General features: G+C 43.1%; 1 protein-coding gene across 4 annotated transcripts in view; it reads left to right on the top strand.

Moving 5' to 3' along the window:
* Window positions 1–372: 372 nt before the first annotated feature.
* Window positions 373–14,258, top strand: part of DNAJB12 (DnaJ heat shock protein family (Hsp40) member B12) — a 29,514-nt gene continuing 15,628 nt past the window's right edge. For 3 of the 4 annotated variants that reach the window (XR_007357632.2, XR_007357633.2, XM_048857801.2), the window contains exons 1-3: window positions 373–572; window positions 8,943–9,117; window positions 10,631–10,776. Coding sequence is in view for 2 of the 4 variants with exons in the window: in XM_048857801.2 (XP_048713758.1) it covers window positions 440–572; window positions 8,943–9,117; window positions 10,631–10,776 (454 nt within the window). In the remaining 2 variants the exon portion in view is untranslated. Of the gene's footprint in view, window positions 573–5,668; window positions 5,822–8,942; window positions 9,118–10,630; window positions 10,777–14,258 lie in introns of those variants that run through there. The other variant, XM_048857803.2, reaches the window with a different exon arrangement.

Genomic DNA, 14,258 nt, shown 5'->3' with positions numbered 1-14,258 from the left:
TCCTGACTCGCAGCCCTTCGCTAGACATTGGAAACAACAAAAAGAAAAGGAGGACTTGTGGCACCTTAGAGACTAACCAATTTATTTGAGCATGAGCTTTCGTGAGCTACAGCTCAATAAACTGGTTAGTCTCTAAGGTGCCACTCGTACTCCTTTTCTTTTTGCGAATACAGACTAACAAAGCTGCTACTCTGAAACCTGTCATTGGAGACAACGCGTCTCTTCAGTAGCGCCTATGGGGTCACCTAGCTTAAGATTCTGCGCTGATATACTGGCCAATACGGTAACTCAGCCGCTACTCCTTCCCACACGGTAGCTCTGAGGACGTAGTTCTCCGGTCGCTCTTAGAACTTCCGGCAGGGGGCTGCTGCACGCACTCGGTGGGTGACGCCATCGCCGCGCGCCGGCCCCTCCTCCCGTCTCGGCCACTGCCGCCGCCATGGAGTCCAACAGGGACGAGGCGGAGCGCTGTATTGCCATCGCCGTGGCCGCCATCAAGGCCAGCCAGCCCGACAAGGCGCTCCGCTTCCTGGAGAAGGCCCAGCGCCTCTACCCCTCCCAGCGAGTCCGCGGTGAGCGGGGTCCGGGGCGCGGGGGAGCCGGGGCCTGCGGCGCGAACGGCGGCGCTACTGACCTCTCACCTGCACTGCGCCTGCGCTCTGAGCCCCGCCGCGCTGGGACTCATGGGACATGGAGTCCTCGCTGGCCCGGCAGGAAGGGCGGCGGGGGTTGCAGTGTGAGTCCCCCCGTGGGTAAAGCTAGGTTGTGACCGCGGGGAGTCATGGGGAAGCTGGGGCGGAAGCGAGCCCCTCTGCGTTGGGACAGGAGGCGGAACCCCACACTACTGGGGCTTGAGGGACTACAGCTCCCAGAGGGCACCGCGTTGTCAGGCTGGGGGGGCAATAGCCCCCCTCCCAGCGAAACACAGTCCCCCGGCAGAACCCCCCCCCCCCGTCTGCCTGACCGCCCCCAGAGACCCCGTCGCTCCCCTGCCCCTAGGGAGCCCCCACCTGCTCAACTTCCTCCATCCCCCTAGCTCTCCCCCTCCCCCCCAACCATCCTGCAGACCCATCTCACCCATCAACAGACCGCTCCCCATCCCTGCCTCTCCTCTGGAGTGCCCCTAAACCCTCGCAGCTCCTCCCACCCCAGCCTGCCAGGGGAAAAGGCCAGCCTGGCTAATGGGGTCGGGGGAAAGCTGCTGTCCTAGTCCTGTCTGTGTTGCCCTAGACCTTTGCACCCAGGCATGGGGCAGCTCATCCTATGTCAGTACGTGTTTCCCAATCCTGTACGTATTATTTTGCTGCACACTTTTGGGGTGATGTTGTCCTCTAACTGCCAAAGGTGTGACAGACCAAAACTGAACTTCTCAATCAGAAGTGATGGAGGAAACAAGGCATTCTATTAGGGTCCTTTCCTCTATGTAAAGTGTTCTGAAAATGTGGGTTTACTATGGACCTACAAAATATGTAAACTGCTTTTAAAGCTGGACAGTGAAATAACACCAGATTTGGGTGTGCAGAAGTTTGAGTCTAGAACGAGGTGATGTTTCACATAATGAGGTATAATAGAGAAATATGATGGGATAACATGATTTTGGCAATTAATTGATCTTTAACTATTCATGGTAAATAGGCCCAATGGCCTGTGATGGGATGTTAGATGGGGTGGGATCTGAGTTACTACAGAGAATTCTTTTCTGGGTATCTGGCTGGTGAATCTTGCCCACATGCTCAGGGTTCAGCTGATCGCCATATTTGGGGTTGGGAAGGAATTTTCCTCCAGGGCAGATTGGAAGAGACCCTGGGGGTTTTTTCACCTTCCTCTGCAGCATGGGGCACGGGTCACTTGCTGGAGGATTCTCTGCACGTTGAAGTCTTTAAACCATGATTTGAGGACTTCAATAGCTCAGACATAGGTGAGAGGTTTATTGCAGGAGTGGGTGGGTGAGTTTCTGTGGCCTGCATTGTGCAGGAGGTCAGACTAGATGATCATAATGGTCCCTTCTGACCTTAATATCTATCTATCTATCTAAATAGGGAAGAGTCCTTCTTATGTGTAAAGATCAACTCCTGTTGAGATGATTCAGACTTCTTTAGGATGAGCATCTTTGCTCAATATAATAGCCTTTATTGTAAAAAATGTTACGTGCTTAAGCTTCGTCCCTTTCTTAACAGTGAAAAGGCAGTATTTCTGCTGAAAAAGTCTAATTAATTCAGTTTGGTGAAGTATGAAGACAGACACTTGATAAGCTTCTGAGTGAAATTGTGCTTGGAAAATTATTGTGTCTTAAATATTGTGATGTTAGGCAGATTATATGTGGACATGGAGTTGTAGGTTTTGAGGGTGTAGCACTGGTGGCGTGTTATTTGGCAATATATAGGGCCTAGAATTGCTTCCCATCAAGCTCTCACTTGAGGATTTAAATAATGAATAATGAAACTCTTCCTGAAAAGTGCTGAGAGGAAAAACTGTGAAAGAAAGGAAAGAGAGAGCAGAAATGGCATCATGTTTCATAGAAGCTTCACTCAGGAATGGACTGTTCTCCACTGTTTCAGGAATAGGCAGTAGTGTTAAATAATTACTGGAAATAAAAACACCAGACACTGTGAAGTTCTGTCCCAAGTAGATGCTATCTATCACTGACAGTTACCCGGGGGATCTTGTCCCTTCTACTTTTACAGCTTTTTACATAGGGAAAAAGCCCGGAATAACTAGTGCAGAAAAACTGTTGCTGAACAGCTATTCCAGACTAGCTCCTTGTGTACATACTTTGGAATTGGATTAACCAAATCCACAAAAAGACATTCCTAGTGCAGAATAAGAGTGTCCACACAGGGAGCTAGTACTGAACAGCTATTGTGCTTTGAATTCACACCCTAGCTATTTCTTATGAACTTTGCTGTGACTTCCCCATGTAGACAAGACCTAAGTAATGCTTGCATAGCTTGTCATGCCAATGAAACATAATAAACTTGTAAACAGTGCTTTTTTTTTTTTTGATGGAGGGTAGCGTAACCAGGTTGTAAGTTTTGTCTGGTTTTATTTTATTTTTTTTTAAGCAACTCAGAACAAAATACCCCAATCTTTTAAAAATCCATCTGTCCTGCCACTGTTTCATTGCAATATCTAGTCGGTCCCCCTCTTCCCCCCCCCCAAACACACACAATGTAGAGGTTTTGTGGTCTTCAGGGAGCTCATTTTCAGCCCCCTTCTCCCCCCCCCCGAAAGTAGATGACTAGGACAGAAGCAGAGTGTTAAATGAAAGGTTTGATAAAGTATCCCCTGCTCCTCACCCAAATTAGAGGCATGATTACATCTGGAGTATGACGGAACAAGGTCATGTTGAAATCTTTGGTAGGGTGGAGGAGGAAAACTTGCAATACAGCTGCCTCCATCATAATCAGCATACATGGGTAAACTGGAATCCAATTCCTGCATTACCAGACCTTTCACCCAATAAGGGTAGATGCTTGGAATAAATTCTTAGGTTTAACACATACTAAAACAAAAATTCTACCTGCCCCCTCTGGTTCCATACTTGTTTTCCACCAGCGCTGCGGGGTGTGATTCACAGCTCAGGTAGACATATGCTCTTGAGCCAGTGCACTAAAAATAGCAGTGCAGCCACGGCTGCCTGAATACATGTCAAGGACCTCGGATGGGGTTGTACTTGGGCAGCTCGCTCATGCTACCATAGCCACTTGGGAGTGTGCTAGCTCAAGCAGAGCTAGTGAGTGTATGTCTACCTGAGCTGGGTAGACATGTACCTAGAAGTACTGAAACCCAGCAGCAGACAGAGCCTACGTATTTTTCCCCGAGAGGAGTCCTTGTGCCTTTGACAGCCCAGAGTGGCCACATTTCACACCTGCTTTACACCCTATCCTAAGGCTGAGGATGCTCTTTAATTGAGGAGGGAGACTGAACCATAGTCTACTCTTAAAATGTATATCAAACCAGCCTTGTCACTCAGATGTGTGAAAAATTCACACCCCAGAGTGCTGTGGTTAAACCAAACTGATCCCTGGTCTAGTCATGTCTACACCATGTCTTCAGCTGACCTACCTACCGCTGCTCGGGGAGGTAGATTACCTACATCAATGGGAAAAATCCTATCTGTTGATGTAGGAAGCATCTACACTATGGCTCTGTAATGTCTGTAGTATAGACCTGCCTGCAAGATGGCATAGACTACTTAAGAGAGAGTGTTATGTAATGGTTAGAGTCAGGAATGAGAATTACTGGGTTCTATTTCTGGCCCTTTCAGTGACTCACAGTGAATGGCACTGAACAAGATATTTTTTTCTCTGCTCCAGCTTCCCTATCTGTAAAACCAGGATAATACACTTCACAGAGGTTACACGGGACTTACTGTTTATAGAGTGCTTGGAAGGTGCTATGGAAGTGCACTTTATCATTCTCTGGGAGCAAGTTATTAGTAACATGCCTGTTATTTCAGTGGCCAGGGTGGGCTTTGAGAGTCACGGAGAGGGATTTGCATGCAGGGAGAAGGTGGGATAAATGACATTACTCAGCTCTGTATTTTGCAACTAACTTTCCAAACTCCCATTGCTTTCTTTCTCCTGGCATCTCTTTTGGCTGTGAGGTCATCTCCCTGTGTTTATGATATTGTGGTCATGAGATGACTGATGATGCATTCTGCATTATGATATCACTACAGGAATAAGGTGACGAAGCCTGGGTAGGTGGGAGAAAACAGTCTCACGCTACTGGCCCTTCCTAGTCTGCACTGCTGAGATTCCATAAAGTCCTCTGTGATCTAGGCCTGAGGGTGCTATATACAAGTGATGGTCTGTCCCCTAATGTCTCTCTGGGGAAGTTGCAATAGACATAATTGCCTTTATTATTATCCTGAGATTCCATTAGCTGTGTTGCAAGTAGAGCTTTCTTGGTTTACAGACCCAAGCTACAGAATTCCCTCATTGAGCATATGCACCAGAGTCCATCCCTCTGTAGCTATCTTTAGGATTCTCTGCAAAGTCTATTCATCTCATTTCTACATTGTTGGGTTTAATTTGTTTTGTTTTTAAACAGCTCTTCCTTCTCACCTGCTTTATTTTGCAAGTGACTATCTGGCCCATTGAACTGATTTATTTGGGGATTGGTCCTGCTTTTTTGTGTTTTTTTTTCTGAGCAGGGGGTTGGACTAGATGACCGCCTGAGGTCCCTTTCAATCCTGATATTCTATGATTCTATGAACTGGGTTTGTTTAACTATTTTGAACTATGCAGCATCCCAGATGTGTGTCTGTGTAAGCTTTAGAAATAAAGAGTAAACACATGCCTTTGACATTTATCAAAAGTGACCAGGAAGTGAATAGTTAAAAAATAAAAAAGGAAAAGAAAAGAGGAAAGAAATTATTTTATTGGTATATATTTATTGTCACTTGTGTGAATTCCTGCTCTAAATTTTTTAGACAGAACCAAAATTGGCTTTGATTTCTCAACTTTTTTGGGGGGGGGGAGGGGAAAATCTTGGGGGGATCATTTGTTTTGCGAACTCTTTCCCAGTGTGGAGCTCTAGGCTGTTTGTATGCCTCTCTCTGGTCCTGTCTGGCTTCCTCCCACAACTGCAGACATGATGAATAGGCTTGTTCTGTTTCAGATGTGATTTTTGCCTTAAGGTTGGTGTTTAACCTTTCTTATCTAATTACCCAGGAAAAAGTGTAATCTTTTTGTGGAAAAACTCATCCTAGAAACTGAGAAGCTCTGTTCCAGCACGAATGGATCACCCTCAGAGATGCCGTGGCTTTCTTGAAGAGTTTTGCTATGGTGCTGATCAGGAAAACAGATGCTGAAGGGTGAATAAATACCAGTTTGCTCATCATGTGTGGGCATCCTTACCTGCACCTGGAGCAGTTATACTCAGGCCTAAATATCTGGCTTGGGTAGGGCAGAATAGACAGAAGACTTATTTAATGTGGAATAATGGATGGGTCAGTGGAAATGGGCAGATTAGAATCCTAGGATGCGAGGAAAGAGGGGTCCATTATTTTTTTTTTTTAATGTGCCGCTTAAAAGTTCCTACCATAACCCCAACCATTCTATTATTATGTCTCTCACCTTCCTACAGCCCATATCTGAGTGTAAGCTCTATTTCTTTACATTCTGTGACATGCCTAGTAATATGCTGTTGGGGAGAAATCTTGAAGTCTCTGTAATTACATGATGTTAATTTAGACTTTGTATGGTTAATCTGATTCCTAAAAATCTCACTTACAACTCTGTTAGTGAAATCAGTGCTAGCAAAGATCAAAAAGTCATTTGTGTAGACCATGTGTGTACACTGCCTAGCACAATAATAACAGTCCCTGGCTCTTATATAGCTCAGATTCTGACTTGGTTCTCTATGTGCTATCACTATATAAATTAATATCTACAATAGGGAATTTTACAAAAAAACACCACCCATGATGGAAGCCCTGGCATAGACAAAGTGTCAGTGGCTTATGGTAGTTTTACAACTGTTAGTTGCCTTTGCTAAAACAACTTAATTTGAAAAAATGCAAGCTAATACGTCTGAGGAAAAGTAATCTAAACACACATGCTAATGGGGAGGGAGAAAGCTGGGAAGTAATGCTGACCGAACTACAGGGGTAATAATGGACAGCAAGTTTGACACGAGTTTGCGATGTGCTATGGCTGCATAAAAGGCCATTGTGATTTTTGGGATGCATATGGAAAGGAGCCATGTTATGAAGCAGAGAAGTAGTAGTCCCAGCATGTGACTCTGCTGCAGCTGAGCCTGGAATTTAACATTCAGCTTTGGAACCACATTACTGGAAATATATTGACAAATTAAAGGGAATTCAGAGAACAACAACAAAAAATAAGGGGGATGGAGGGATTGCCTTTTGAGACAATATTTGAAGAGCTAAATAGGTATAGTTTAGCTAAGGAGTAGCAGAGGACCATAGATCTACAAATATTTGAGTAGTGTAAATATTAAGGAGGAAGATAAATTTAATATCAAGTAGAATTCTAGGTATAAGAGTAGTGAGATGAAGTTGAGAGAGAATTTAGACTGTGAAGAAATTTCTCCAGATATTCAATGAGGTGTATTAGACTGGAATAGTTTTCACAAAATAAATTGTGGTAGCCCTCTTGCTTGGGACTTTAAAAACTAAACTGAACAACATATCTGAAAATGTAATATAAGAAACACTCCTGCTTTTGTAGAGAGGGGGACTGTCTAATCTAATTGAGATTTTCTGCATTTAACTGGTGTGGGAAATGTGAAAAAGAATGAGGCAGCCTATCTGGTGTCACCTATAAGGTCAAGAGAGGCAGCCTGTAAACTACAATCTATGGGGAGTTTTGTAACAGCCAGATCTATTTAACAACGTTTTCTGAAAGAAGAAATATTTTAAGGTTCAGAATCTCAACAGGCAATTCAGCAAGGTACTTAGCCTTCAGTGTTCTTTGCTTTTTTATCCTTCATTCTGTAATGATTCTCTTTATTGGTTGTAGGATTATTGATCTGTTTCTTCTTGCCCAAACATAAACTCTGTGTAGCAGATATGATATCTTGGTTCAGCTGCTGGCTTGCATATGTTGTTTGCTGTTACATAAAGAAAGCAATATCCCTGTGGTAGAAGGTCTTAAATGTGCATTCAAGTAGACTCTTGGGCACTGCAATAGATGGAATGTCCTTCTCTGGTATAGATTCTGGATAAAGGATTGCAACCTCTTCAAGTTACTGATATGCCTGTAAATACTATTTTCCATTTCTAGTTTTATTAAGTGTGTATACTTTTTATACAGTAGGGACAAACCTTATGAAATACGGAAACTACAGATTTGAAGAGTTGTCTGAAATTTAGTAAAAAGATACTTTGCAAAACGTTGCAAAATTAGATGAAAAAGTGAATTGGGTGGTGGTTTTATGTCTGCAGAGCACAATGATCTTCAGCTTCCTGCTCTGGCCAATTACGGAGCTGCATTGTTGGGCTGTGGTCTAAATTATTATGTCTGCCATGCCCCAGTCTGAAAGGTGGTAGGCATAGCATGGAGTCCTGAGGATGGAAGGAGAGGTTTTAAAACAGAAGAGCCTTAGAGCAATATACAGAAAATACTTGCACATCCCACTTAAAATGTGAATTTGAAAAACCTCTCTATATCTCATAGCTTTCCTGCAAATAAATGAGACACAGTTCCCTAAACCAAAGTGCTCTGGATCTGATGTTGTTAGACTTTATAGTCACAACCCCACCACTGTTGCTGTGTACTGTGGCTGTCCATGCTTAAAGGAAGTTATTCAGCACATACTGTATTTGAATCATTACAGTGTCTCTAGAACAGAGGAAAATTAGAAGGAAGCTTTATTTGTTTCCCCCTTTTACCAAATTTGTGACTATCCCATGGGATTGTTTTCTAAACCTCGTAGGTAGCAATGTTGTATTGTAACTTATCGAGCATTGTGGGACTGAAAGTCAGGAGGTTAGTTGAATTAAATGGATGGAGGTGAACTTGTTCCAAGGGTACCATTCTCTAATTCCCTGAAGATGGAATACAAACTGGGAAATAATTGTTCCTAAAGGAAAGGCAGGAAAAAGTGAAAATGAGAAAACAAATGTCTAGTAATTTGGGGACCCTGGTTTGACTTCCAGACTCTTGTCTCCCAGGCTGGTAGGGCCTGGGATTGCTGTGGAGGATGTGTGCTTTGCCCCTGCTGAAGTAGTAGTATCTGGAATCAGTAAGCAGTGCCCCCCTATTTTTGGTTGAGAAGCAGTGGGAACACTGGCATTCCTGGGCTGAAAAGATGGCGTCTCTGATGAAGGGGGAAGAACAAATGGAGGATCCTTATGGTTGTGACAGAGATGAAGTGGGCTCCCTCTTTCTCAGTGGGTAAAGGGGCAATGCAGCTTCTGTGATTTGGATGATCTCTAAACTTTTCTCTTTTTCAATTGTTTTTAATTTTAGTGCTGATCGAATCCCTCACCAAGAATGAACAATCAGCCAATGGCCAGTCCAAATCCAGAGAGTCCACAAATGCCCACTTTAGGAAAATGAGTGGAGACTTCCCATCAGCCAATGGGGAGGCTGGTGGGGAAACTAACAAAGGTTACACCCAAGATCAGGTGGATGCAGTTAAGAGGTAGGCAGTCACTGCTTCATTTTTCATAGGACAGAATAGTTTGTTGTCCAGTGACATTAATGATCTACCCCAATGGTGTTTGGTTTTATTGCATGGTATCAGTCTGTTCTCCAGAGTGTTTCAAAGACATTTAAAACATGCAGAAACACAGATTTTTGAATACCTGGAGAAACTGTGTGTGATGTGTGCTGCTGTAATGATTGACTTTGAATTATCTGAGAATTTTGGGTAATTGGAGAGTTGTTAATGGGATTATAATATAAAAGTGTTAGAGGGATTTAATAGCCCTGGCTGGAATTGGATGTCCTGTGCATAAGGTTCCCCCCTCCACCACCACCCCCCCCCCGCCAATATGTATGCCTAGTACAGGGAGGCTCAAATTTCTAGGCACCTTAATACAGATAATTAATATTAAGTAAATTCTGCCAGTGCACATCAGGCCTGACTTGTAGTGCCTGCTGATATTCCAGTCCTGAGTCTCTCTTGATGAGAGCCTGGTAGTGGTATTGTGTGGTGGTTTCCCATTCTATCACACTTTCATGTTGTGATATGCTTAGTAAAACTCCTGCTAAAATTGCCTGGAACAAGTTTACCTGGTATGTGCAGTATACTGTTTGAAAACAGGTTTTCAGCTGGCATTTATCCCGCACCCTGTAAATACTAAGAGCAGATAGACCTAACTAGGCATAATCAGTTGCTAAACTCTTTTTAAAGCTATGGTATGTTTGAATTGCACAAGAACACTCATCATCTTGAGCTGATTAGCTTCTGGATATTTTTACTACTTAATCCATTTTTTAAGAAGAGTCCATTCTGTGACCTATATCATATTTTAGCTCTGAATTTTTGCTGTATAGGTTGGGGGGAAAGAGAGTTCTTGTGGAACTGCTAATGTACCTTGAACAACAGTAGTATGAACCAGACCACTGTAACACAGGGCTCCATGCCCTGAACAGGCTTTTTTCCTTCCTGTGGAAATCTTCATCAGACTATTTCAAAAGTCAGTTTGGTCTGTGAATTAATTGAATCCGAGAGAACTGTTTTCCCCAGATCCTGTCCCAGCGTTTGAGGGATCACTCTTGCTATCTGTCCCTGTTGTTGGGGGGAGCTCTCAAACCATGGACTCAGCTTCCCTTAACCAGCCCTTAGAACCTGAATTTATTGAGTTTCAAAGCATGGTGTGATGCTTATTAATTCTGTCAAACCTTTTCTTAAATTGCCTCCACACCAATGCAAGGTGACACTGGGCCACTTGAGGGCACAGTCATTTTACTGGGTTGAGTCATTTGTTCTTTAAGGACTGTAGATACCTGGTAATAAAAGCACAGGGCAAACAGATATGTGACATAAACTGGTTCATACCGAGGAATCAAAATTGAGTAAACCAAAGTTCAGAGGACAATATTAACCAGAACTGGGATGTAGGGATGCTGAAAAGTTGATGCATACAAAGGTAAGAAGCCTCCTTACCTCAAACTAACTGCCCCGTCACCTAATTTCTCTTAACTTCTAGGGTAAAGCAATGTAAAGATTACTATGAAATTCTAGGAGTGAACAGAGAGGCCTCTGACGAGGACCTGAAAAAGGCTTACCGGAAACTAGCACTGAAATTTCACCCAGATAAGAACCAGGCGCCAGGTGCTACAGAAGCATTCAAAGGTAAAAACGTGTTTCCTGTTTCTTGAACTCAACTCCCTCACAAGCTGACGGTCGTGTATTGGGGTGACAGTCTAAGTACAACCTCATCTAAAAGATACTAAAATGATAAATGAAGGCTGATGGGTTGTTAATTTCTGTGTGTGTATTAAACAAAAATAAAGAGGGGACCCTGTAAGCCAGTGAACAAATTCGCCAGCCAGGGAAGTAGAATAAAACTCCCAAAACAACTGAGTTCATGTCCTTTTCCTCTGGGCTCATTTTATTAACAAGGCTCAAAATAATACAAACACTGGGGAGAAAAGGCCTGATCCACTTTCCACCAACTAACTGCAAAGCAAGAGGACACATCTTTCCCCCTAAGTAGCCCTTCCTGGCTATCTCTTAGGCCTCCTGGAAGGAACTTCCCTCAATCCTCATGTTCAGCAGACTGAGCTAGAAGAAATCCTATACAGTTTTCAGCAAGCAGTTACATGATGCTTAGTCAGCTGACCCTTCTCCATCATGAATTCTTCCTGGAGACAATAACTCCCCTCAACGTTCCCGGTCTTAAAGGGACAGGGCTTGGAACGGAGGGCAGGGATGTGCACTTGTACCTAAGGACCAGCAACCTGTTACAGACTCATTAGGGTGTGTAGCATAGGAGTCAGCAGTTGGGACAGTAACCCTTGTCTCTTATAACTGCAGGTATCAGAAAGTGCCTTAGTATAACTCTAAAAGGCACACCGTTTAACTGAATTTATCACAAGTGGGTGGGGGCGGGGGTTGGAAAAAGTGTCTGGCGGAAAACTACCCTCTTCTGAGCTGGCATCAGAGAAACCAGTTTAAATTCTCCCACCCAATGAGCTTTCCAAGCAGTCCTTTAATAAGACTTCAGATTTCTCAGCAGACACATCAATATTGCAGTTAAACAAAAATATCATAAATGGAATTACTATATATAAACCCCAAATAACAAACTCAGTTGTGCACCTGAACCAATTATGTAACTAATGCCAGCCAAGATTTTTTTTTTTAATCCCCAATAACTTAAAACAAAACATAACTAAATGTAAAGATCCTGATTCTCAGACCCTATGTCAACTATTGTAGGCACTGAAAAGGGAAATTTTCTTGGTAATGAGATCTATTAGGTTGTGGAATAGTTTACCAAGAGAAGCCCTGTCACTTGGAATATTTAAAACTAGACTTAAATGTAGCGCTAGAGAACATAGGGTGTAGTCCTGATTTTTAGGGATAAGGGCTAAATTACTGAACTTTCACCTCTAATTTCCATGATTCTTAACATTTTCTTTTGTGTTAATGTTGCATCTTAATTTTATCTGAGCAGAAAGAACTAGAAAGCTTGCGTTGTCAATTTTGTTTCAGGGGACTTTGCAAAGTGAGCATCAATACTCAACAATTGATTGTGGCCCAGGTAAATACTTGGTGTCACTTTGGGAAAATCAGTAGCGTTACATGAGGAATGAGTTTAGCTCATTATGTTAAGGTCTGTAGAAAAAAGCAGTGTGCTAAGAAAAATATTTTTGTATACATTAAGTACTTGATAATATCAAATTAGACAAGCCTGATAAAACAAACGCTTGAAAAGGTGGGCTCACTGGCTTAAAAGTTTATTTACTAGAAAATATTCCCTCTAATATTAAGCCTTAAATTTAAGTGTAGGTCTACTCTGAAAAACATCTCTAGTGAAAGTTTCCTGGGGTTCTGTGTTCATGGTGTTTCACTGATGCCATGTCAAAATGACATAGTTTACCAATAAAATAAGATTTTTCCAACTGACAACCTTCCTAACTTATCTTGGGGCTTGTACACACTAACACTTTTATGTCAGCCTAACTTACGTTGCTCAGGGATGTGAATAAGCTACCCCCCGAGTAGTGTACGTTACACCGACCTAAGGGCTAGTGTGGACGGTGCTATGTCAGCAGGAGAGCTTCTCCTACCAACATAGTTACTGCTGGTTCTGGATGTGGTTTTGTTATGCCAATGGGAGAGCTCTGTCCTGTCTGCATCAAGCGTCTTCACCAGACACGCTACAGTGGCACAGCTGCACTGATGTAGCGCTTATAGTGTAGACTAGCCCTCAGTCTTTTAGGGCCTGAGTTTTCCTATTCCAGAGGCACAGCTGGGTGTGGCCAAGGTCGTTTAGGATTCTGAGGCTGCTGGGGGCCATTTTGGCCTCTAGTGTAAACTAGAGTAACCCCAAAGGCTACTAATTCGTGCCTGGGCTGCAGCAGTTGCTAAAGGACTGTCCAGCAGCCCAGAATTGCCATCTGCACTCTGACCCTCCTTTCTTCCCCTGTACCACCCAGGGAACTTGCACCTGCCAGGGTAATATTTTCAGGGAGGTTGGAGTTGGCCTCCAGCTGTTTTCCTGTCCTTTTAACAGCACAAAAATTGCATAGAGGTGCTAGAACATTGCCTTGAATTGGGACCTGAGAGTCCAGTTCCATCCTCGGTGTCCTTCTCACTCATGACCACCAATAATAAAGACTGTGCAAGCCAAATTATGTTCTTGGTGGCACCTGTTCAAATCAGAGTGAAGCCAGTGGGATTGTATAGATGTCACTGAAGGCATAATTTGACCTGCAGAGTGTTTAATACTGGTGGTGTTGGCTAAGAAGAAAGCCATCAAGCTTGATTCTGAGTTTCGGATGAGTTTCTAGGGGCGATGGTGAGAAAAAAGTATCATGTCCAGTTTCAACTAGCTAGCTTGTGAGTGAAATACATGAGGTTCCGGTGGGAGTTGGAAAGTCTATTTTCAAGTGTATACTGCTATGTTATTTGATATTAGGGTATGTTTTTTTAAAAATATAGATAGGCATAAATTGAGGAGCAAAAGTCAGAGGCAGGGGTTGTTCAGGCCTATTAATTCTTAAGTCTATGACTGATAAGTGTATTGCCATTAGCAAATAGTGGGCTGAGCCTCTAGCCACCTGGGAGAGACCTTTTATGCATTGGGTTCAGGTCAAATCTGCATATGTGTGCAGACATCCACATAGTGGCTATCATAAACCTTTCTTCAACAGTTTACTCTTCAATCCTTGAACAGTGGCAAAAGGCAGGTTTCTTCACCAGTAATCTTAAATAATCATATTTACTGAAGGCTTAGACGCAAGTTACATGTCAAAACTGCATTAAGCAAGGTGCACTTTATCCTCCATTACTGGGCTATCAACTGTCAGGTTATCTCTCCTCAAAGCCATGTCTCATTGATTCTCCATTCCATTATGCCTCTGATGTTAACACTTTTCTCATAATGCCCATTAAAGCCCAGCTGTTTGGTTCCAGAGGATGAAGGGAAAATATGTAGTGCAAATTTTAGTTTTTTTTTCTTACATTGATGTATTAGCTGATGCCTTAACATTCATCTTCCCAGTGACATCTGATAAAGTGCTATGTTTTGCCTTGAGACCTTGTCTTAATCAGTGTTGCAACAGCCCACACTGTCCCTTGGAGTTCCTATCACTAGATCTGGCAGA

The sequence above is a fragment of the Caretta caretta genome, chromosome 7 (genome assembly GCF_965140235.1).
Source record: "Caretta caretta isolate rCarCar2 chromosome 7, rCarCar1.hap1, whole genome shotgun sequence".
In the NCBI taxonomy this organism is placed as follows: domain Eukaryota; kingdom Metazoa; phylum Chordata; order Testudines; family Cheloniidae; genus Caretta; species Caretta caretta.
This window is presented reverse-complemented; position numbering and strand designations above follow the sequence as displayed.